Source organism: Bos grunniens, chromosome 6 (assembly GCF_055505025.1).
Source record: "Bos grunniens cultivar Pamir isolate PY7600 chromosome 6, Bosgru_T2T1.0, whole genome shotgun sequence".
Taxonomy (NCBI): domain Eukaryota; kingdom Metazoa; phylum Chordata; class Mammalia; order Artiodactyla; family Bovidae; genus Bos; species Bos grunniens.
In genome coordinates this window covers 106,148,798-106,171,864 of record NC_141170.1, presented here as the reverse complement: position 1 = coordinate 106,171,864, position 23,067 = coordinate 106,148,798, and the positions used below count along the sequence as shown (strand labels likewise).

Below are 23,067 nucleotides of genomic sequence, written 5' to 3'. Positions count from 1 at the left end.
AGCAAGGCCTAGTGTCAGCAGTTTTACCTTGTACAAGATGCAAATGAACTTAGCCTTCCCCTCCTGTGCATGTAGTCATATTAAAAGACAGAAAGAAAGCAACTGGAAGAGGACAGTTTTATCAAATATATCAAACTGAGTGACTGTGGTGATAAGTCAATGCACAAGTGAAAAAGCCCTTATTTCACTGAGTTCATGAGAGAGTGGATGTCCTTTACATTCTCCCACATTTCTGCATTTTGATGATTTTATTACAATGCTATCTGCCTAAGACAGCTGCTACATTAAAAAAATTGCCTCCTAGGCTTTGTATTACCAAATGTGAAGTTCAAGGGTTCAGAGACCCCTATGGTGGCCTTGTGTCTATCCTGATGCTCGATTATGTTTCAGAGTCGCTCAGTCGCGTCCAACTCAACTCTTTGCGACCCCATGTTCTGTAGCCCACCTGGCTCCTCTAGCCATGGAATTCTCCAGGCAAGAATACTGGAGTGGAGGTCCTACAATATAGCACATGGAACTCTGCTCAACATTAGGTGGCAGTCTGGATGGGAGGGGAGTTTGGGAAAGAATGTATATGTATGTGTGTGGCTGGTGGGCTTCCCTGATAGCTCAATTGGTAAAGGATCTGCCTGCAATGCTGGAGACCTGGGTTCAATCCCTGGGTTGAGAAGATCCCCTGGAGAAGAGAAAGGCTACCCACTCCAGTATTCTGGCCTGGAGAATTCCATGGACTGTTTAGAATTCCATGGTGTTGCAAAGAGTCAGACATGACTGAGCAACTTTGACTTTCACTCTCATGTATGGCTGAGTCCCTTTGCTGCCCACCTGAAATTATTACAACATTGCTAACTGGCTATACTCCAATATGAAATAAAAATTTTAAATAAAATAATAAAAAAGAGAATACTCGAGTGGGTTATGATTCCCTTCTTCAGGGAATCTTCCTGACCCAGGGATCAAACCCAGGTCTCCTGCATTGCAGATAGACTCTTGACCATTTGAGCCACCAGGGAACACTTATGTCTCAGAGAGAAATGGTCAAAGATGCAGAATCCCAACATGCTAGTGTCACTGGCCAGATGCTAACCCGATGTTGGAATTACCTGGAAAGGTATGTACTTAGGTACTATTCTCGCCATGAAACTCCTCTCCCAGGACATGTGTGCATAAACCATGCTATTTGATAGTGTCTGCAGTGTGGGATGGGAAGCAGAAATGTCTATAGAAATTAATGAAAAATAAGTCTGGGGAAAACATGATAGAGCTAATGCTTTAAATGTTATTACGGTGTCCAAAAAAATAAGACAATCATATTCTTGCCTTTCAACATGGTAAGTAAGATGACTTCTACAGTCCAAGGCGAGCCTATCCCGGCCTTTAAACCCTCATCTTCTTTCATCTTCCTAAACTCCTTGTCTGCTAGATCCTTTATCTTCGACCTCTGCTTCTCTGCCAGCCCCTTCTTTCCTCAGAAACATCCATGTTTCTGCCCTCTTTGAAATACAGTAACCTCTTCCTCCAACTCTTAGGCCTTCTTTATTTCATACTCTGAGTCCTTTTCCTTTCACAAACAGAGGCTTTCTGTTTTTACAAATTAATCAGTGGCCAAGAGGTGACTTCTTTGCAAAACTACCCTTCTTAATTTCTCAGATGTAAACCCTCCCTGGTCTTCCCCCTTACATCGGAGTCTTTCTTTCCAGTCTCCACTCTCCTTAAATGTTGATACTTCCCTTCCAAACTTTCTTCTTATTTGATACATAATCATGTATTTTTAAAACGTCAAAGATCACCTATATTTTGCTCACACACTTTCTGCATCCATCCCAAACCTCTCTCACAAACTCAACACGCAGATTCAAATGTTTCCAGGGCTGCCCCACCTCAACTTGCTACAAGCGTCTCAGGTTCAGCACGGTGACCCCCGACTCATCTTCTTCCCCACCTTCCTCTCTATCCATCTGCTTCTCTCTGCAAATTCCCTACGTGAACACACAGTACAACTACTTCCCTACCTGAGCCAAGGCAGGGAAAAGGGATACAGGACTACTTTCAAATAAGATTCTGAATTTAAATACTTAACCCTTATTTGTTAGTTCTACTGGCTTGGAAAGAGTTTATGACAGAGTGGTTATACCCCAGCATTCTCTGTTTTATCAACTTCCTTATTTGTTGTAAAACAAATAAACAAAAAGCAAACCCTTTTTATTTTTTGCATCATAACAAACCTAAAGTGAACTTCCTTTCTGTTTCTTATATTTGAACAACCCCTTCCCTGACATTACATATGTACTTACTTAACAGAATTCTACTTACTTAACAGAATTCTCGGAGAAGGCAATGGCACCCCACTCCAGTAGTCTTGCCTGGAAAATCCCATGGATGGAGGAGCCTGGTAGGCTGCAGTCCATGGGGTTGCTGAGGGTCGGACACGACTGAGCAACTTCACTTTCACTTTTCACTTTCATGCATTGGAGAAGAAAATGGCAACCCACTCCAGTGTTCTTGCCTGGAGCATCCCAGGGACGGGGGAGCCTGGTGGGCTGCCGTCTATGGGGTTGCACAGAGTCGGACACGACTGAAGCGACTTAGCAGCAGCAGCAGCAGCAACAGAATTCTAACTTTCAGATTTTAGGAGTTAATTTGTTTGTCATTGTATTCTTCAATTATTCCAAACATCTTCATGAAAACCCTTTCTACTAATTGTATAGCATTAATGCATTGCTTGCTTTCAAAGTTTCCTATTTTAATATCCAGAAACTAAAGAGTCCTCAGAGCTAGAACCACAGCCAGTCTGTACAGGGTGCAGATCACAAGAGAATGGGAACAGATACATACGTACAGTGGGAAGGGCCCAGGATTCTTCCTCCTGACAGCTCTTCACACTGCCAGGAAGAAGGAGGTTCTCTGAAATGTTCCTGAGGTCTCTCCCTCTCAAGACCACTTAGCACTTCTGCAGTTAAGTGTGTAAAGAGCTGAAATCTGGGGGCGGTGCCATCCTAGGGTCAAGTGTCCACAGTGGAAGTAGGTCAAAAGGCAAAGAGAGATGCGCCTCTGTATTTCATCCCAACATTCAGCCACTCTGGATTTCTCTTGATTATCAGGACACATCATCCCAGAGAACTAGTGGAGAAGTTTGTACAAACCTCCCGCTCACAAATCCCTGAGTATAAGTGATACGTGGGTCACATTTCCACAAGTAATTTAGTTACACAGGTGTTATAATCCCAGAGCCCCATCATATAATTTACGGCTGGGGAGCTGAGTCAGAAAAGGTAGGAAGCAGCTCACAATCCTATGAAGATGTAAAGGATTACACTGACAGCTTGGTTTTAGTCTGCACAGTAGAATATTCTTAGACTGAGTTCCCATTTCTCTTCTTCTCCCATTTCTCTGCCATCCGACTTATTTTACATCCTGACTGAGCTATTACAGCAGCTTTCCAAGTGGGTTTAGATTCCACATCTACCACTTAGTAGCTCTGTGTCACTGAACAAACTACTGAGTATGTTTAAGCCTTAGCTTCCTCACCCTTAGGTGAGTCTTTCTCACCTGAAAAAAAAAAATGAGGGGAAATCCACAGTTGATCTCATACGGATGCTTTGGGGATGCGATAACGCACCTGGCACTGAGATGCTTACTGCTTTCTCCTCCCTCAGATGTCTGCTTTCCACAGCGAGATCCGTATGTCTTAACGCATCAGCCACACTGGCTAGATTATTTGCCTCTCTGTGTCCCCCTCTTGTACCTTCCTGTCTCAGGACCTTCCATCCTGTTCCTTTCCCACGCCCTAAAACCTGCGCCACCCTCCTACTCAGCTCTCAGCTCTGAGCAAGTCCATGCGACTGTGCTGGGTCCTGCTCGTGATGTTCCCAGGCAGATATGAAAAGCGGATGACATAGTGCCTTCAGTTATGCTTCGTGAGTTTATACATTGCATCTCCATATATGTTCATCTTTGATTCTGCCACGGTACCGGTCATAGAGCTTACACACAATAACATGACTTTCACCATCTGTAGATTGGATTCTTGAATGGAAAATTCTGATTTCTTCACTATTGCAAGTTAGCCTGTTAGGACATCTATACTTGGCTTGAATACTCCTGAGTATTGATACACAGACTATTATTAAAATGGTAGAGTTGTAAAGAAAACAGGGATTAGCTAATACTGTCCAAATACATGCCGCTGTACTTCACCCATATAAATGATGGTAGGTTCCAAGAAAACATTTTAAACTCACAAAAAGTTAAAGGATTGGCAAATGTCAACTAGTCAAACTCTTTTATACTAATTGTACTAAAATGTTACTTCACAATACTTAGCTACATTCTACACAAGAAAATTATTCAACTTGAATTTCTTAGTAGGGAAAAATGCTCTCTGGTGGCACTAATGGTGAAGAATCTGCCTGTGATGCAAGAGATGCAGGAGACTCAGGTTTGATTCCTGGGTCGGGAAGATCCCCTGGAGAAGGGAATGGCAACGCACTCCAGCATTCGTGCCTGGAGAATCTCATGGACGGAGGAGCCTGGTGGGATGCAGTCCATGGGGTCACAAAGAGTCAGACACGACTGAAGCGACTTAGCACGCAGGAAGCCACAGAAAGCTTCCTCTCTCACCATGAAAGATATTCTTGATCATTCACCAATATTCCTTTAAGAGTTCTTATCACTAACAACTTTTAACATGTAACACTTTTAACAAAAGTATATAAGATGCTATAACTAGACCTTATGTTATGCAATGTGTAGGTTCAAGAGGTTGTTTCATACAAATGAAATTTCTAAAACCTCAGTAAATACTTTGGAAGCATTAGCTATTGGAATTCTTTATCAAATATTTTAGAAATAAATAAGTATTTTTAAATTAAATAATCACTACCTAATTTATCTCATTTATAAATTTAGATTTTCATGTAATAGGTTTCCTTAAAGTGGTACCACATGTATTTTGGAGTCTTCTTGATAGAGAAGATATTTTATATTATTCATTTTCCCCTATATGCCAAAGTCTCCCCTAAATTTTTAAAGATTACTTTATTCCTAGGTAATTAAAAAAATTAGATTATAATTACTAACCTATTTTTAACTACATCTAAAACGTAGCTTTATCCAAGAATGGTATGACTACATATTCAAGCAGTCTAATGAAGTTAATATGTTCATGCTAATTCAATGTCAACTTATCAAAAATTAATTTTTCTCTAAATTTGTATTCTAAGAAGAAATATTAATTTCTACAAATATTTCTATAGTGTCATTAGATAATGTAATTAGTTAATAGGTCTCAATAATAGTTTCAAATCATTAATATTATAGTATAAGCAATTCATGGCATTAAATTTCCAAGTTAATACAATCCACACACTCAAATACACATGTAAACAATTCCACTCATATTACACGTGCTATATAAAACAAAATCAAAAACAGATGAGTATTAGGCACCCAGATGTAAATATGAAGCAAGTTGCTTCTAGCCAGTTAAGAAAAATTAAAAGCAAAGACAGGCTTTCACTCCAACAATTTCCTCAAAAGGTACCTGAATCACTAAGAACTTCCCCATCAATAAAGTGGTCACCAAACTGTTTAAAAGCTGTTAACATGTAAGTGAAGATAAGAAAGATGATCACACAAAGCAAAATATAGTGTGCAAATACAAATTCAGAAAATTGGCAAGTATTAGGATGGAACACAAAATTATCATAATAAATACCTGGAACCATTATTTTTGCCAACATCTTTTAATTTGACCCAACATTTGTTTGTTCTTATCATAAGTTCTTACAAAAGTTGAGACAACTCAATGTCTGTCACTGATAAGTGAATTAATGAATTGGTTTCAAATGAGGGGATCTCAATGGAAAGTCTGACCTTATGATTTTATTGTGAAGAACCTAAAGAAATATCTTTAACATTTCTCCATAAAAGCAATTAGCATGGGGCCTACTACTAGGGCCAGTATGGCAATAGTTTTTCAAACACATACACTTGTTATGTGCATACATATGTACACATATTTTTCAAACATGTATGCCTGGCCAATAGCTGTACCACTGAAACTTGGTTATTCACTTTATTCATTCATGAATTTTTTAGATTTTTCTTTTTGTTCAAGAAAAGTCAGCTACTCTAGTGAAGTACAGTAGTGGAAACCTGCTGGCTGGACCTCAAGCATAATGCCTCGTACCCACCCCAGAGTCCCTAGTGCTCCTCATAGAGCTTCTCAGAGTTTTGAAATCCACTGGCTTAGATAATTTTTATCAACTTTAAAACTATAGCAGGCACATTTTCCGACTTAAAGAATCAAATCTCAGATTTAATTTGTATGACTTACTGCTGTGCTATTTTTAACCTTCTCTAAGGCTCTTTTCCTCTGGATTTAAAGTCGATTCTGTGTGACTGAACCAATTAGAAAGCAGATATTTCTCAACATACCCTCAATAAAACATGCTTTAAGTTCTTTTGCTTTCAGGCATTTTAATAAAAAACATATTTTAGCATAGTTAAAATATACTAACAACAATTGTATTATCAGGTAGATATTTTAACAGATGGTCAATTTCCAGTTTCTTTCCCTTTTCCCAGTCCTGTTACTTACTAAGTCATTAAAGATAATATCAGTTGAAAATACATTAACAGAATCCTCCCTCCCCCCCAAATTGAAAAAGTAAATGTACTGAAACAAAGGTGAAAAAGTGACTTTAAGTGCTAAGATGTTGTCATCTAAACCCACTGTACCAGCTTAGTCCCTGAAAAAAAAGATGATTTCCTTCATGTAAGATCATGACAGATGTCATAGAAGATTGAATAAAAGTCTTACCCTCTTCATCAGAAACATCAAGAACCTCAGTCATGGTCTCAGGAACATTTAGCTTGTGTTTTTCAGTGATAGTCTGGAAAAAGAAAAATCATTACTGTTCAACTTAAAACAAAGGATTAAAAGAATCACAGAGGAGAACACAGTCAGTAGCATCAGCAAGTGATCAGGCCCTGAGCACGCCATCTTCTCCATGTGGACATTCTGGAAGTTTAGTCTCTTATTCTCCTTTACAGAAGTTCCTTTGTTCTTTCTGAAGATAAATGACCATTTACTCCAGTGAAGTTGTTAAGAGAAAGTTCATCATTTTGAGTTCCCATTTGCAAAACACATTCTTCAGCAATGGCATTAGAAGCCATGTGGAGAAAGCAGATTCGTGTTTTCAGGGCTTCCCTAAAATGGACTAAGTTATGTGTCTAGACAATCTTTAAAAAGCTGCAGTGAACACAGGCAATCTATTACAAACAAAACCATTGGTTAGAAGTTGTAAGCAATGTGACAGACTTGGGCAGAAAATGTGATGCATCTGTTCTGGACCAGAAGATCAACAGTGGACAGTCAATCATCCTTGTAGTCTTTCACTGGGCTACAACTCTGGCTTGCTGCTTAGTGGCTGCCCTCCATAATAGCACCCCAGAGCGGCCAAATTCTCTGCCTTCCAGCCCTGATGGACCAGGTAAGGTTATGAGACCACTCTCTGGAGTCTGGCTGCCTAAGTTCAGATTCTAACTTCATCACTTATCAGCTATGAGGCCTTAGCAAGTCCTCTATTTTTCCATGCCTTAATCCCCTTGTTTATAAAATGGGAACAATAACACTACATCCTAAAACTGTTATGAAGATTGATGAAATAATATATAGAAGAGCTCCAAAATCACTGCAGATGGTGACTGCAGCCATGAAATTAAGAGACGCTTACTCCTTGGAAGGAAAGTTATGACCAACCTAGATAGCATATTCAAAAGCAGAGACATTACTTTGCCAACAAAGGTTCGTCTAGTCAAGGCTATGGTTTTTCCTGTGGTCATGTATGGATGTGAGAGTTGGACTGTGAAGAAGGCTGAACGCCGAAGAATTGATGCTTTTGAACTGTGGTGTTGGAGAAGACTCTTGAGAGTCCCTTGGACTGCAAGGAGATCCAACCAGTCCATTCTGAAGGAGATCAGCCCTGGGATTTCTTTGGAAGGAATGATGCTAAAGCTGAAACTCCAGTACTTTGGCCACCTCATGCGAAGAGTTGACTCATTGGAAAAGACTCCGATGCTGGGAGGGATTGGCGGCAAGAGAGAAGGGGACGACAGAGGATGAGATGGCTGGATGGCATCACTGACTCGATGGACGTGAGTCTGAGTGAACTCTGGGAGTTGGTGATGGACAGGGAGGCCTGGCGTGCTGCAATTCATGGGGTCGCAAAGAGTCAGACACGACTGAGCGACTGATCTGATCTGATCTGATCTAAGAACAGTGTTTAGAATATAATAGTGTTCAAGAAATATTAGCTAGCATAACTTATCATAATAATTCGATGTTAAATTAGTCTTAAAAACAAAGGTTCTCTGAACTTTTTAGTCATTCAGGCACTCAAGAAACATTTTGAGTGCCTATTCCATGATAGGCACTGTTGAGACACCAGGGATACCAAGGTGATTAAAAATTAAAGATAAAAAGTCAAATCCCACAACTTTAAATATCACTTAGAGATGGCTGAGGCTCTTTTTTTCTGTGTCCCTGTCTCTTGTTTCTGTATTGAAAGTGTATTAAGTACATCAATTGGCAAAGCCATGAGAACATTCAAATACTAATCTCTCAGAATAAAGAGTATAATCTTCAACTAAAGACACTAAAATACAGTCAATAGGTTGTCAAGGTTTTTAAACTTTGCTGCATAGATATTCCAGACTTGTTTGTCTCTAGTATCCCATTACCAGCTTGTTTCTTTCCAAAAGCAGTAAAGAACTTCAAATATATTTATAGGGAAATTCAGTTGATTAATTTGAAAATATATCTATATGTGTGCTGTGCTTAATCTCTTAGTCATGTCTGACTCTTTGTGACCCCAAGGACTGTAGCCCACCAGACTCCTCTGTCCATGGAATTCTCCAGGCAAGAACGCTGGTGTGGGTTGCTATGCCCTCCTCTAGGGGATCTTCCCAATCCAGGGACTGAACCCAGGTCTCCCACATTGCAGGTAGATTCTTTACCGTCTGAGCCACCAGGGAAGGCCAATATACAGGTATAATGTCTTTGTATTAAGAGGGAGTGATTAAATCATAACATGATACTGAACAACCTTTCAGTGGTTTCCCATTTTCTTCAGAAAAAACTTAATACATTTGATCCCTAAATAATTCAGATTTGAACTGCCTGGGTCCACTTACATAAGACTATTTTCCAAAAGTAAATACTACATTACTACATGATCCGAGGTTGGCTAAATCCATGGATGTGGGAGGGGGCATGGCTGACTATAAGTTACACTCAGATGAACTGCCTAGGTTGTCAGGGGGTCAGATGAACTGGCTCTGATAATGCCTGGTGATGTAGCCAGAGGCAGGGAGACCACATCGCTCCCCCAACCCTGCATCCGTGTTGGCAGCCACGTTCTCTTACACCTCCGTTTTCCTCCCTCATCCTTTTCTTTACAAGAAATGTTCTTTTTCTCTTTTTTTTGCTCATGTAAGATGTAACTTCCTTGGAGAAACACTCCTTGACCCTCCCCAATGAATGTATTTGTTTAGCCGTGTTTATCTGCTACTACTCCCTCCTACAACATCATGTGAACCACATCACACACACCTGTATATGCCTCATCCGCCTCCTACCTGAGTGTGAGTCATTAAAGACATGGTTTCCACAGAACCAAAAACATAGTAGGGGCTTCTCAAATACATAGAGGAATAAATCAATGACACAAAATTATGCAAAGTACATTTAAAATTCACATAATGACTGCGTAGATTTCCTCTGGGGAAGAAAAGTAAAGGAAGAAATGGAGAAAGCCTTATGTTATCCAGATGAAGGCACACTGAAGACTAGAGTAGTAAGTTCAGCTTTCCAGAATGTTGCTTCTGTTGTTCAAATAGTTCCATAATGTCTTATTCACTGAAAACAAATTAAGCACTATAGGAATGACAAAAGCACCTATCCAAAATTATGGAGACTAACAGGTGGTAAATAAGTATTTGACGAATGAACAAATTTTAAAAATATACCATTTAATTATAATATTAATTTATGAATTTAACACAAAAAGATGATAATCTAAGTTCTATATCAATGATTCTCAACTCTAGCTGCGTATTATAATTATTAGAGAAGTTTAAAACATATTATTGCTTGGGTCTCAACACAGTCAATTAAATCTGTATTGTTTGAGAGCAGAACCAATTACAGGTGTTTAAAAATAGTTCCTCAGGTGGGTCTATTGTGCAACTCAATTTGCAACCTGTTACACTTTCCTGTATTAAGAAAGTGCATAGGTTGCAGAAAAACGACATTTTTTTTGCATTTAGCATATAAGATAGAAGACAATGAGATCCTATTAAATTATGACTGCTGGGGAAACTTTACAAATAAGTCTTAAGTGTAAATTAAATGATTTAAAAAGTTAAGGGATACCTACTGTATTAAACTACACCAGAAAGTCAGTTTTTGCAGATACGTTCTAGAGTAATTGTCCTTCACTGGAAACAGTTTCACAAGAGGATGTGTCTCAATTTAAAAACTGATGGAAATATACTTTAAATAGGTAACTTATATTGCCCAACATTCTCAGTTTCTATTTCAGATGCTGATAATGTGACTGTATTTTCTTTGAACTCGTGACAGTGGAACTAGCTTTGCATTAGTTTGGTTACTGCATGCTATTAAAATTACTATCTGCAAATATATGTGGCAACAGAAAAAGTAACACACTGATCATATTAGTCATGGATATTTTTTGGCACAGATGTTAAAAATGCCTTCTATTTACAAAGTAGTAAATATAGGATGCATTTTTACATGACATAGTGCCTGACCTTTAAAAAATCATCAGTAAATATTTGTTAAATGGATAATAAGTCTTGTACTCATGACTCATGATAAAAGAAATGAAAAAAAAAAAAATCCCTTTAAATGAACTGTCCTTTGAAAACTTGATTAGCCAAACATAAATATAGTTTTGTGCAACTCCATCTGAATAGTCCACAGAAAACAAGGATATAATTAAATGATCATAGGCATCTTCTGCTATAGAATCTCAGACTCTATGGTCAAGACTAGAAACAACTTTAAAATTAAAATGAGTAGTGCACAAAGCATAAGCTTAATAGGATGTAGTTAAATCATATATTGTGGCAAAACAACTATGTGATACCTGGCAGACTCAACTTACATCATAATGTAGAAAACAAAACATGAGTCCTTAACATGGTATTTTTATAAATGGGGGCTAATACCTGGTTTGTTTCATGGGAAAGAAGAAGTGTGCTTTACTGCCCTTCATATGGTCCCTCCCCTGGCCAACCATTCCCTCAGTATCACAGACTCTGCAAGTCGCAGCATGCGGAGCGACCCTAGCTAGTGTACCACCTTCCAAGGCCCACACGCAGTCCCCCATCAGTACAAGCTAAACCTTTATACCAATTGTACATGTTAACATAATTCTTGCATATAATTAAGTACTATGTAAGTAATATTTTTCTATTAAAGGTTGGAAAGTCTCAATGAAGGTGAATTACCAAAAGTAACTGCTACTCACATGTGGTTGAGACAATTATAGCACATTGGGAAAAAATATGCTAAAAGTTTAAAAAGGTTCTGCATTCAGACTAGTCTTCTGGGTTAAAAGTTTTAAAAAGTTCTGTACACAGACTATCTCTTTAAGATAACACATCAGATAAATGTATACAGATATTGTAGGATACCACACATGCACCCACAATACACTATGTATTATTGATGTTCTTTGTGCAAGAATAACAACTTTTAGCTTTCTAGTCAGGGACCTGTATTCAAAGAAGAGTTCTTGACTCCACCTTAAAAGGTGTCAAATGATTACATGTATTTATTGCATTGCCATTTCTATGATTCCCACTTTATCTGACTCATGGTATCATATAAGATTTAGAACCAATGTTTAAATGCTAATATAAATATAATGTCATTTTTATTTTAGTAGGTTATTCAGTATGTATGCCCTACATATCAGTGATCATATGCAATATAAAACACAACACTTTAAAACTATGCAAATAACTGATGATTGCTGATCAATCATCTGAGCCACTGCTCCCTAGTGGCTCAGAAGGCAAAGAATCTGCCTGCAATGCAGGAGACCCAGGTTTGATTCCTGGGTCGGGAAGATCCCCTGGAGAAGGGCATGGCAACCCCCTCTAGTATTTTTGCCTGAAGAATCCCATGGACAGAGGAGCCCGGCGAGTTACAGTCCATAGAGTCGCACAGAGTTGGACACAACTGAAGTGACTTAGCACGCACAAGCAATAACAAAAGGATGAGTCATATCTCACAGTTCTTCCAAACTGCATTAGGAGATTGAGCTTGTTGGCTTCTGTGGCCAGAAATGTGTCCCTCCCACTTTGATGTCCATTCCGGCAAACAGACAATGATTGTAATCCCTGGAGAGTGCTCAACGGTCTCATATTCCCTGCTGCGTCTTATGAAGTTAGCAAAGCAAAGGTTAAGGAAACAAACTGCAATCCCAAAATGTCTCACATATTTCTGAAGTAATGACTTTTCCTTTACAAACTGCTACCTTACTCTCCTCTCCACACAATGACTTTATTCATACTTTGGGGTGAAGAACTCTGGAAGGAGGAATAGCTAAGGAGACTTTCCCTGATGACAAAGAACTCACATGGCTGCTCACCTGGCACATGGTACTAAGTGAATGATGTGAGGTTTGTATGTTAGGTGTGTGGCTGTAGCTCAGCTAATACATTCAAATGGTAATAATTATTAAATTTAATTTGGTTTATTTTACATATTATTAAATTGCTTCATGCTATTTGCCTACCATCAGTGAGTAGTCCAAATAATTTTTAGTGAATCTATAGACTTTAGAAAATGATACTGAATATGATCCTCCCATGAAAATCAATAAAGGGCATTATTTATGTAAGTTTTTAAAAGTTGAAAATTCCTATTAAACTACTTTTAGCAAAGCCAAGGTCAATTATATCAGAAAGATTAAGAATATGGATTTTGTAATCTGACAACTTAAATTTGAATCCTACATCTACCCTCAATGTTTGGCATATTTGCAACTTACTAAATAATAATCATAGCTTTAAATATCATCATTATGTGGAAAAAGAAAGACCGAAAATCTCTTCTGAAAAAGAGTATAAAGTCAGAAGACCTACATCACAGGAGGAATGTTTGTATTTTCAATTCTTAGACCCAAATTCCATCTCATAAAACAATAAAACTCATAATTCTAAGAATCCAATTCTAAGAGAAGCAGAAAGTAAAGATAGGACAGTAGCAAAACATGTAACTGGTAAAACCACCCATTTAGAGAAAGGGGGTACTCGTGTGGTTAATGTGGGCGACGATTTCTTATTTGAGTACTGAAAGCAGTTAAAATCTAAAACATTTTATCATGTTTTATATTTATTTGCTGGCTTTTCACATAGAAATTCGATTGCTAAGTATGGTGGTTTTTATTGGAGCAATGCTTTAGCGAGACAGCATAAAGAATAATAGATACAAGAAAAAAAGCTCACGGAGGAGCTTTGAGGAGTTTTCACATCCCCCTAGAGCTACATATGGAGATATGACCTATGTCTGATTTGTGACAAGGTATCTGAGAACTTGTGTGGCAATAGTATTTAAAAGCAATGGCTCCTCTTTCAAAATATAGCTCTGAATGGTTAAAGTATCACTCTAAGTAATATCTATGAGCCTGAGATCGCTTTGAAACATGTAAAATTTATAGTTTTGATATTAAAGAAGATTTTCTTTCAAAACTTAAAACCTCATTTTCCACTCCCCCTATACTGTAAGTTATTGGTCAGGAGGAATAATGTTTTTACCATTTATGACTCTTCAGCACCCAGTATGGAATCCAACACACCTTTTATATCCAATAAACACTAAATGAAAGAAAAGTAGGTCACGATAGCGAAAAGATGCCATCTAGTGGCCATTTGATAAAAAATGTATATACATGATTCCTAGAACATGGAAGAGGTAATAAAGTTGAGAGATGACTAGAACAAATGTGTAGCCAGTCTTGCCACCTAAAGTTTCATTTATCTGTGATGTGCACACTGTTTCAAAGGTTCCAAATAAAGACATATGTAAAGGTCCCTAATATGAAGATTCTCCTGGTATAAGAAACCATACAGTAAGAAAAAGGCATCACGATTCTTCCATATACAGTGACTCAGGACGGTGCTAGATGGTGACAAGACTTGTTTTTCTCCTATATAATTTATGAATGCTATGCTTTAAATCTTTAAAAATATTGTGGTACACTGGCCAAAGATTTTGCTTGGGGAAACAAGCAGTGCCATTTTCTTATCTAGATTCTGTCTGCATCTTGCAGTTCATTAATACATCATCCTTCCACTCTATTTAAAACTTCACGTCAAACTACTTCAAGGTCTGTCAGCAGGGACTTGCTATCAGCCTGAAGAACAAAATTCTCTTCTCCTCCTTCACATCTATCAAAAGAATCAAGAGTTGTTAAACTATATGCATCACTCCCAGCTTGGAGCATGTATTAGAACCTCATTCAGAATTTTTTACTTGTTGATTCATGATCTCATTGGATCTCATCTCATCTCTAAGGAACAGCTAGTGATCTGCTGTCGCTCTTCTTTTCTACTTTACGATGAGAAATTACAGAGCTGTTGTTCTCGCTCAAAGAGGAACGTTAATAAATAAAAGCAAAGAGAAGAGCACTTTTAGTTGTAAGTCTCCCTCTCAGGAGGCCTCCTTTAAGCTCTGCTCCAACTGAATAGCACAAGAGCATTAGCAACGATTCCATCACGGTCTTCACTATTCCAGAGTTTCTGGCAAAGGCCAGTGATGATCACTGGCCTAAAGAATCAGCACTTATATTCCATATAGTGAAAAAAAAATTAAATATATACTCTGTCATGATGCAGACACGGTTTCTCTCCTAAGCACACTCACTTTTCTTTTTGAATAAAAAAATACTCAGAAATAGGAAGAAAATCAGGATGAACTGTTCTCACTGCGAATGCATCTGAACTAGTCCTGAGCTAAGAAGGGGTCAAGGTCTTCCCAGCGTCAGGAGTGACCTTCAGGCTGAGATAAAAAGTGGAGTGTCCTACCACTTTGCCAGCAGTAGGTGTCACACCCAACTCCAGCAACAGGGCAGACGAGCCAGAGAAAAAGAAGTCAGTCACAGAAAAAGGGCTAAGTGTTATAACATTACATTCACACATTTTATACGGATTTACGTTGACAAAAGGAAGCTGAAATCCCTGTATGAGCTGTGTAAATACGTTTACATCTGCATACTTCAAGGTACACAGGCTCTACAATATGTTCGCCCAAAGTCTCTACAACCTGTTCACACAAAGAAGTTCAAACGCTCAAAACATCTTGTAAATGAAAATGCATGTGGCTTAAAAACCACAACAACGGAGCCCAAGTCGATGGGTTCCCTTTACTTACCGTGGTGGTGGTGGTGACCTCCTCCGTTACAACCTTCAGGGTGTCCACCACCGAGATGTAGCCCAGACGCTTAGCAATCGCCAAGGCAGTGTTGCCATTCTGAAGAGCGAGCGAAAGAGAGAGAAAGGCAAGTGAGAGCGGGGTGGGGGGATGGCGGGGTGAGCCAATGAGCTCACTCGCGGCTCCACATGAGCCAGCATTTTCTTCCAAAACAAGGCACAGCTTAGGAAAATCACTAGTTTTTACCATTACATCTGAATCTTCTTTGTAACTTCTTCAAACTATAGCCCAGGTCACCATGGTAACACAACAAGCTGCATCTGCCTGCTCTAATAAGAAGCACTCGATTGCTTTAACCCTGAGGTTGTCGAGCTAGCGCTCCGAATTCTGTACTGTGCTTAGGAGAGTCACCTTTGAATCCAGAAGGAGGCCTCCGAAGAAAACTATTCAAGAATCAAGTACACTCAGTCCTCATCAGAAGTCAGGCCATCTGCTGCAGGTAAGATGTTACCACAGGGAACGCGGCAACATATTTAGCTACAGCTGTGCAAAAGTTCCCCGTGCAGCAAAAGAACACAAACAAGCAACTGAGGCCCCAGGCCAGGCCACTGGGGATCTCGGTTGGTTTAATTGCACCGCTTAGTTTACATTTCAATGGCTCAACATCCCAAAGAGCTCCGTTGGAGCCAGCGGCCTCGGAAAGCGTACTCCCTTAAGAAGATCGGGCGGGAGGGGTGGACTCCGCTCCCAGCCGAGAGCCAGCTGGAAGCCAAGCCAGTTTCCGCAGCCCGAGCCCGGGGCCCCCTCCCGGGAGGGAAGACTGAGTCAGGACGCTGCGCTCCCTCCCGGGACCAGCGCTCTCAGAAATCACATGCTGATTTCTGGAAATCCTGGGCTTTCCCCCCGAGTGCGGAGGTTTAAGAAGGATGTGGGGGGTTGGGGGACTCAGCTCCGCCAAGCGGCTCCCGGGAAGGGGGATTCTAAGTCAATCAAAGAGAAAGAGGGGCAGCCGGCGCCCCCTTACCGCGGTGGTAGCGTTGGGCTTGGCCCCGTGCTGCAGCAAAACGTTGATGATGTGCGTGTGGCCCTGTTGGGCGGCTTGGTGCAAAGGCGTGTAGCCATTCTGTAGACGACGGCAGCGGCGGCGGACCCAGCAGGGGTGTGCGGGAGAAGGAAGAAAACTAGTTAGCCTTCATTTTGAATTTCTTGGTCTTATTTACACCCAAGTCGGCGCGGAGGCCTGTTTCTCTGGAGCAAGATATCACCAGCAACCCATTTTCTCAGCAGCACAACTCCCTCACACCTTATGGTCCGCTAAACAAAGAGGCTGGCTTCTAAAATTAGCAAGATCAACAAACTCCAAATGGTAACTATTATTATGTTTTCACCAATTAGCATTCACAATGAATATGCTGAGCAAGGAGATATTATAATGAGGAAGAGTATTATCACAGTGACTCCTTCCCTAGGAAAAATGGGAGCATCAACTGTTGAACTCAAACTTAGGAGGATCATACAAACCAGTTTGTTCATTGTGACTTCCTGCGTCACTAACCTCTGGGCTAGCTTTAGGAATTCTAAACTAGTGACAGTAAATTGCAGTCTTCTATCCCCTTCAGAAAATCTTCAGTCAAAGATGTACACACTTAACAAAAGACTTCATTGGGAGCTGAGTGGCCCACTTTCAAATAAAAACTCCTTTAAAAGTAGGTTCTTTTAAACATTCTGGTCTAAACTTTCACTTGGATGAAAGTTCTGCAACTGTGATTCGTGAAAAATTGAGGTTAGTGAGAAGCCAATCTTGCTCAGAACTCTAGTGAGTTCTAGGTGTGGTAAAGATTGGTTGCATGCGGACATCAATTCAAGCAAACTGCACTGGAATCCTTGGAGGCACAGTGAAACGGTAATAGCTGTCGTGTCCTAAGCACCCATTTTATGCCAGATATTGGACCTTATATTTATTCTCTTAATCTTTACTACCATTCTGAAAATGAGGGTGCTTGGTACACAGCAGGTGTCTTATAAATGAGTTCATGAACAAATGAGTGAATGCATGAATACTTGTCTCCCTATTTCAGAGATGATGAAACTGAAAATAACGGGGCTAAGTAATTTGTTCACAGTCATTCTAGGTTCAGATCCGAGGTAGAAGATCATGAAGACAATGACCATCAGATTACTTTTTTATTGTCTCCCTGCCTCACCCCTGATAAAAATGTATCTGTATATGTCACACCCCAGGGTCCTGGGCTCTAAGTTCTGAGTAGCCCATTCATACCTTAAACGTGTAAGAGTATACATCCCCTATTTCCAGTGTCACTACCTCTTCATGACCAACATTTGCTTCTCCCGTCTACATGAAGTGACTATCCCTATGCTGTTAAAAAGAAAACTACGGGCCCAAAATAGAGTCACTTATGCCAGGCAACCCCACCACATTGGGGCTTAATACCTAACCTAACAGAAGCTTCAACCTCCCCAGAAATGTCGTCTTAATCGATCAGTCAGGAATTTTCTGGTCAGCACCAAGGGGATAATCTGCCACGTGGGGCCCCTGCATACAAGGAAGATGAGGTAGTCTGCCACTGAGACCCCTTTTGTCTGCCATACATAGGTTACCTTTTTTTTTTTTTTTTTTTACGACTTCCTTGTTCAGCATTTAAAAACCCTTCCCTTTCTGTCTTCCTTGGGAACTCCTCCCTACTTGCTAGATGGATGCCACCCTTCATGAATCATTCAGTAAGGCCAAGTAGAGCTTTAAAATTTACTTGACTTAAAAGACTTTTAAAAAAGCACCGCACAGGGTGCCACTTGATCCCGTCTGTGCTCTCACTTGGGCCTTTCCATCCATGGGGATGTACCGTATGTGTGAGAGTCTGTCTGAGGATCTCTCAGACTGGAATGTCATCAGCTCAGCCTTGTCTGCTATATATCCCTGTAATGGGATGACTCCAGGAAACCTGGAACTATAAATCAACTTCAGGGACTCTGAAAACATAGCTGTTACAGGCACTCTGCTCTCAAATCAGGCAATCCATGGATATTTCAGGAGCATAAAATAAGTAATATTTCCTTTCTTAAAATTTTTTTTTCCTTTCCATTGTGTTTATAAATACTACACTGAAGTTTTACAAACTTTTCCAAATTTTTATACCAAGTGATGAATGTTTGAAGAGTAAAGGAAATACACATATTTTCATAGCAACAAAACAATTTGTAGTAACTATGGTTACATATGAGATGTGAGGAAGAAAACTAAATTTCTTCTCCAAAAGTGTCATTCTATGTGAAAACATTCTGAAGTGTTTATTAAAAGACTGTCCTTGGAGGTATGGATCAATCCACTCCTCTGAAGATATATGAAAAGATACTTCCAATTGCAAGTAAAATCTACATAGTTCACTTTTTAAAAACCTTGAAAGTTAAACTGAGATTTTTCTCCAGATGTCCATTTGAATGCAGATCAAACCCGAGGGAGACAAATGATGCTATCCAGACCACATGTTTGGCTTCTCAATATTATAACTATTTCAACAAACACCTAAGATAAAAATATAGTAAATATTTTCAAGTTCTGCCAAAATCTCATTGCATTGCTGCATTAGGCCTTACAAGAGAATACCTGGATTCCAAAAGTCTTTCGTGTAGTACTTGTATGTGAACTGACTCAGCCAAAATGGTATTACACATTAATGCCTGAGGGAGACCTCATGTTGGAGCTTTCAAATATGTCTCCAAGTACAGTTTCATGAGAACTCAAGAATTGCTCAGAAACTAGGCAGTCACCATTCTTGCTCAAGTCAGATTAGAAGTTTTGTATCTCAAATGTTAATAGTACAATTTTAAAAATAACTTTAATTCACTTACAAATATACTTATGTATAGACATGCTTTTGTTTATGCTTCAAAGAGGATATGAAAAAGCTAACTTCTGAAATTTGTTGTTTCTAATTAGTATCATCTTGAATGATGACTGAAAAATCCTGAATGTGCTCACAGTAATTTACTTGCGCCTACTCACGTAGCTGAAAATTAGGGATCTGTGATACATAAACGATGCAATTACATACATTTTTGGACTAAAAACATTGGAGCTCCTAGGTTACACTATGCATAGTACCAATATTTTACCCATTTCTCTTCCCTTGAAATAATCTGAATGTACTGAAGTGTGGTGTTATGTTCCCATCATGCTTTGCAGGATAGAACCCTTCAGATTACAGTGTGAAACATACTCAGCTCTACATTATCCTTGAAAACTCCCAGCCCAGGCTTACATATTACTGCCTCACTGAGCACGACCACGTGGTATCCCAAATGTGACAGAGTTCATTAAAATGAAAGGCAGGCAGTCCAGGCGGCCTAATTGTATTTTCTCACTACGGAATGAAGGCTGGGGGAAGGGGGTCAAGGCTCTGAAACAAGGTAAAGGAAATTGGCCTGAACATCAAGATGTTCTTGCTGGCATCTATTGCATCCTGCAGCGAATTGTTAAATCGCTGTCAGCTACTTGAACTTCCTAACAGAAGTAGTTCTGAAGCTGACCTACATGGCTGTCAAAGGTTATTAAAAAGAAAAGTCTCAAACAATTGCACAAAGCTTCATGGCTTATTCAAAATCACTAGAAGCACTAAAAGGAAAATATGTAACTATGGTGAGCTAGTGAAGTGTCCCTATGGCTGAACCAATGGCTTACAGAAAACAGAAATGAGTACAAGTATTTTACCTTGGTTTTTGCATTGACATTTGCTCCCTGCTTCAGAAGGAAGTTGACCATTTTCACGTTTCCATAGTGACAGGCCACAATTAAAGGAGTGTAACCAAGCTATAAAGAATAATAAATAAATTACTACTCCAGTGGTTAAAACTGAAGGGGAGAGGGATTAGGGAGAACTTCAGTTCTGGCAGGATTGGTAGAAATTCTATTTGCTTGTACAGATATTACTTAGCAGATGATATATACATCCTATGGATATAGAGATGGACAGGAGCAGACCCCTGAGCACAGGAACTTAATGCAGCACAGGAGATCCATCACTGGGCAACTTAATCTGACAAAGAGCTAAGAGAAAGACACAAATAATAGGCTCTGAAAACACGGAAGAGAGACTGAGTCTAATAGGATCCAGAGGAGATACACAGAAAACACAGAATTTTTTGTTTTTGCTCACCTATGAGAATAATATGAGTTCGTAGAATTTAATGACATAGAGAGAGAAAAGCTGTTTATAAATCAAGGACATGGAGGCAAGCAGGCACAGGAGAAAGGAAGTCATTTTGCCTAACAGATGTGATGAGGCTGCTGCTGCTGCTGCTGCTAAGTCGCTTCAGTTGTGTCCGACTCTGCGACCCCATAGACGGCAGCCCACCAGGCTCCCCCGTCCCTGGGATTCTCCAGGCAAGAACACTGGAGTGGGTTGCCATTTCCTTCTCCGTTGCATGAAAGTGAAAAGTGAAAGTGAAGTCACTCAGCCATGTCCGACTCTTCTCGACCCCATGGACTGAAGCCCACCAGGCTCCTCCATCCATGGGATTTTCCAGGCAACAATACTGGAGTGGGGTGCCATTGCCTTCTCTGATGTGATGAGGGGGAGAGGGTAAACTTAAGCCTGCAAAGTTGGAATCCTTTGGTATCTTTTGCTATCCATTTTGACTTGATTCCAGTAAAAATGGAGAACCATTAAATATTTGTGAGCAGAGAGAGCCACAGTTGAATCAGAATGGCCATCTGAAGAGGCAGGGACTTGGACTTCGGGTGACATGAATGCAGGCTACTGGGAATCATCCAGGTTAGAACCTGTCCCGATATCAACAGTGATTGGCTTTACCTTTGTGTGCGCATCCTGGTCAGCCCCATGCTTGGTGAGAATATCAGCGACATTCACTTTATCTTCCTGGGCTGCAAGGTGTAAAGATGTGAGTCCACTCTATGGAGAGAATGAAAGCAAAGGGGTACATTTGAAGAAGAAAATACACAGTAGCATCTATAATAGCATGTAGTGAAAAAAATCCTGGAAAATTCAGAACTGCTCCCTAGAAACTGCATCTTTTGATATCTAAAACAAACCCTCCAAGTGAATATAACTTTCCATCAAAGACATGCTCTCTAAGCTAATCAACACTGCCCTCAAATTACATTTTCTGTATTGGATACTTATATTATGATGCAAGACTTTAAAATAACCCAGCTAATAAGCTTCCAAACAATATTCATTTCAAACCCATTCTGATTCTCCTGCTGAATCTATTTATTCACTTGAATAATTGATCAACCAATTACTGCTGCTGCTGCTAAGTCACTTCAGTCGTATCCGACTCTGTGCGACCCCACAGACTGCAGCCCACCAGGCTCTCCGTCCCTGGGATTCTCCAGGCAAGAACACTGGAGTGGGTTGCCATTTCCTTCTCCAATGCATGAAAGTGAAAAGTGAAAGTGAAGTCGCTCAGTCGTGTCTGACTCCTCTCGACGCCATGGACTGCAGCCTACCAGGCCCCTCCGTCCATGGGATCTTCCAGGCAAGAGTACTGGAGTGGGTTGCCATTGCCTTCTCCGCAACCAATTACTACTTCTACTTTATAACTGCAGCAATAATGTATATTTTCATCAATAAAACATCACATCAATGTAAAAAACATCCAGAGTTACAGGAAATGAGTTCAGAATAAATTTCTCCAGCACCCAAAGACAGAATACTATTTTAGGGATTTACCTAAGTGCTAAATAGTGACCCGATCACTCATATATCACACCATATATTTGGCCAGTTATATGTAAATTTCCTGGCATATGTACATCAAGTAATTATTTTAAGTAATTAGGCATGCAAATAAAGTACAGTTAAGAATTAATGAAAGAATAGAGAAAGGAGGGAAAAGTGATTTATTCAGTCAGTGCCACAATCTGACAGCCTCACTACATATGCAAGTATCTCCCATCAAGCAAAACTGAAATTTAAAGGGTATCTTTAAAACCTAAATCACTTGTACGTTTAAAATGTGTTTTTTGAGTACCTCTCATATGCCAGGAAGTGTCCTAGACACTTGAATACATCAGTGAACAAAAGCCTCTGACCTTTTAGAACTTACATTCCAGCTAACAGGATATTCATACCACATGTTCATCTCCTGCTGTTATTGTTCAAACACCTAGTGTATTTCTCCTCTCCCGGTGCATCTTGCATCTACATGCTGCGGTATCCTACTTGTCCTCTGAGTTGGCACGCCCACTCCCCGAGTTCATAGCCAATCAAAGCGTCTCAACCATGGCCTGCAGGCCGGCTCTCCTACAGTCTGCTTGGGTTGAGAAATCTAAACCATGTTCTTCATGCTCTCTAGCCATGGTGTTACTTCTATAAACTGACAAGTTCTCTGACCTTTAAAAAATCGAAGTAGTATTTATAGAGAAAAAAAAAAGAAAAAGATTCTCCAACTAGAGAAAGGGCTTTATGTTTAAGAGTCTGAGGCTTTTTAATTCTTAAGAGTTCTGGCTGAGCTCAGCTTTGAGTTTCATAAACCATAAGAATGAGATGGAAGATACACCCTTCTGCATTAAAATGTTATCATTCCTAAACAAATAGTATATAGTCCTAAAGTAT

At 39.8% G+C, this 23,067-nt stretch overlaps 1 protein-coding gene across 50 annotated transcripts in view; it reads right to left on the bottom strand.

Moving 5' to 3' along the window:
* Positions 1-23,067, bottom strand: part of ANK2 (ankyrin 2) — a 584,595-nt gene that overhangs the window by 75,247 nt on the left and 486,281 nt on the right. For 34 of the 50 annotated variants that reach the window (XM_086407163.1, XM_086407151.1, XM_086407166.1 and 31 more), the window contains 5 exons: positions 21,301-21,399; positions 20,199-20,297; positions 16,497-16,595; positions 15,473-15,571; positions 6,824-6,896 (listed from right to left, as the gene is read on the bottom strand). In XM_086407163.1, coding sequence (XP_086263289.1) covers positions 6,824-6,896; positions 15,473-15,571; positions 16,497-16,595; positions 20,199-20,297; positions 21,301-21,399 — 469 coding nt within the window. Of the gene's footprint in view, positions 1-5,542; positions 5,597-6,823; positions 6,897-15,472; positions 15,572-16,496; positions 16,596-20,198; positions 20,298-21,300; positions 21,400-23,067 lie in introns of all 50 variants that reach the window. The other 16 variants (XM_086407145.1, XM_086407165.1, XM_086407176.1 and 13 more) reach the window with 1 other exon arrangement.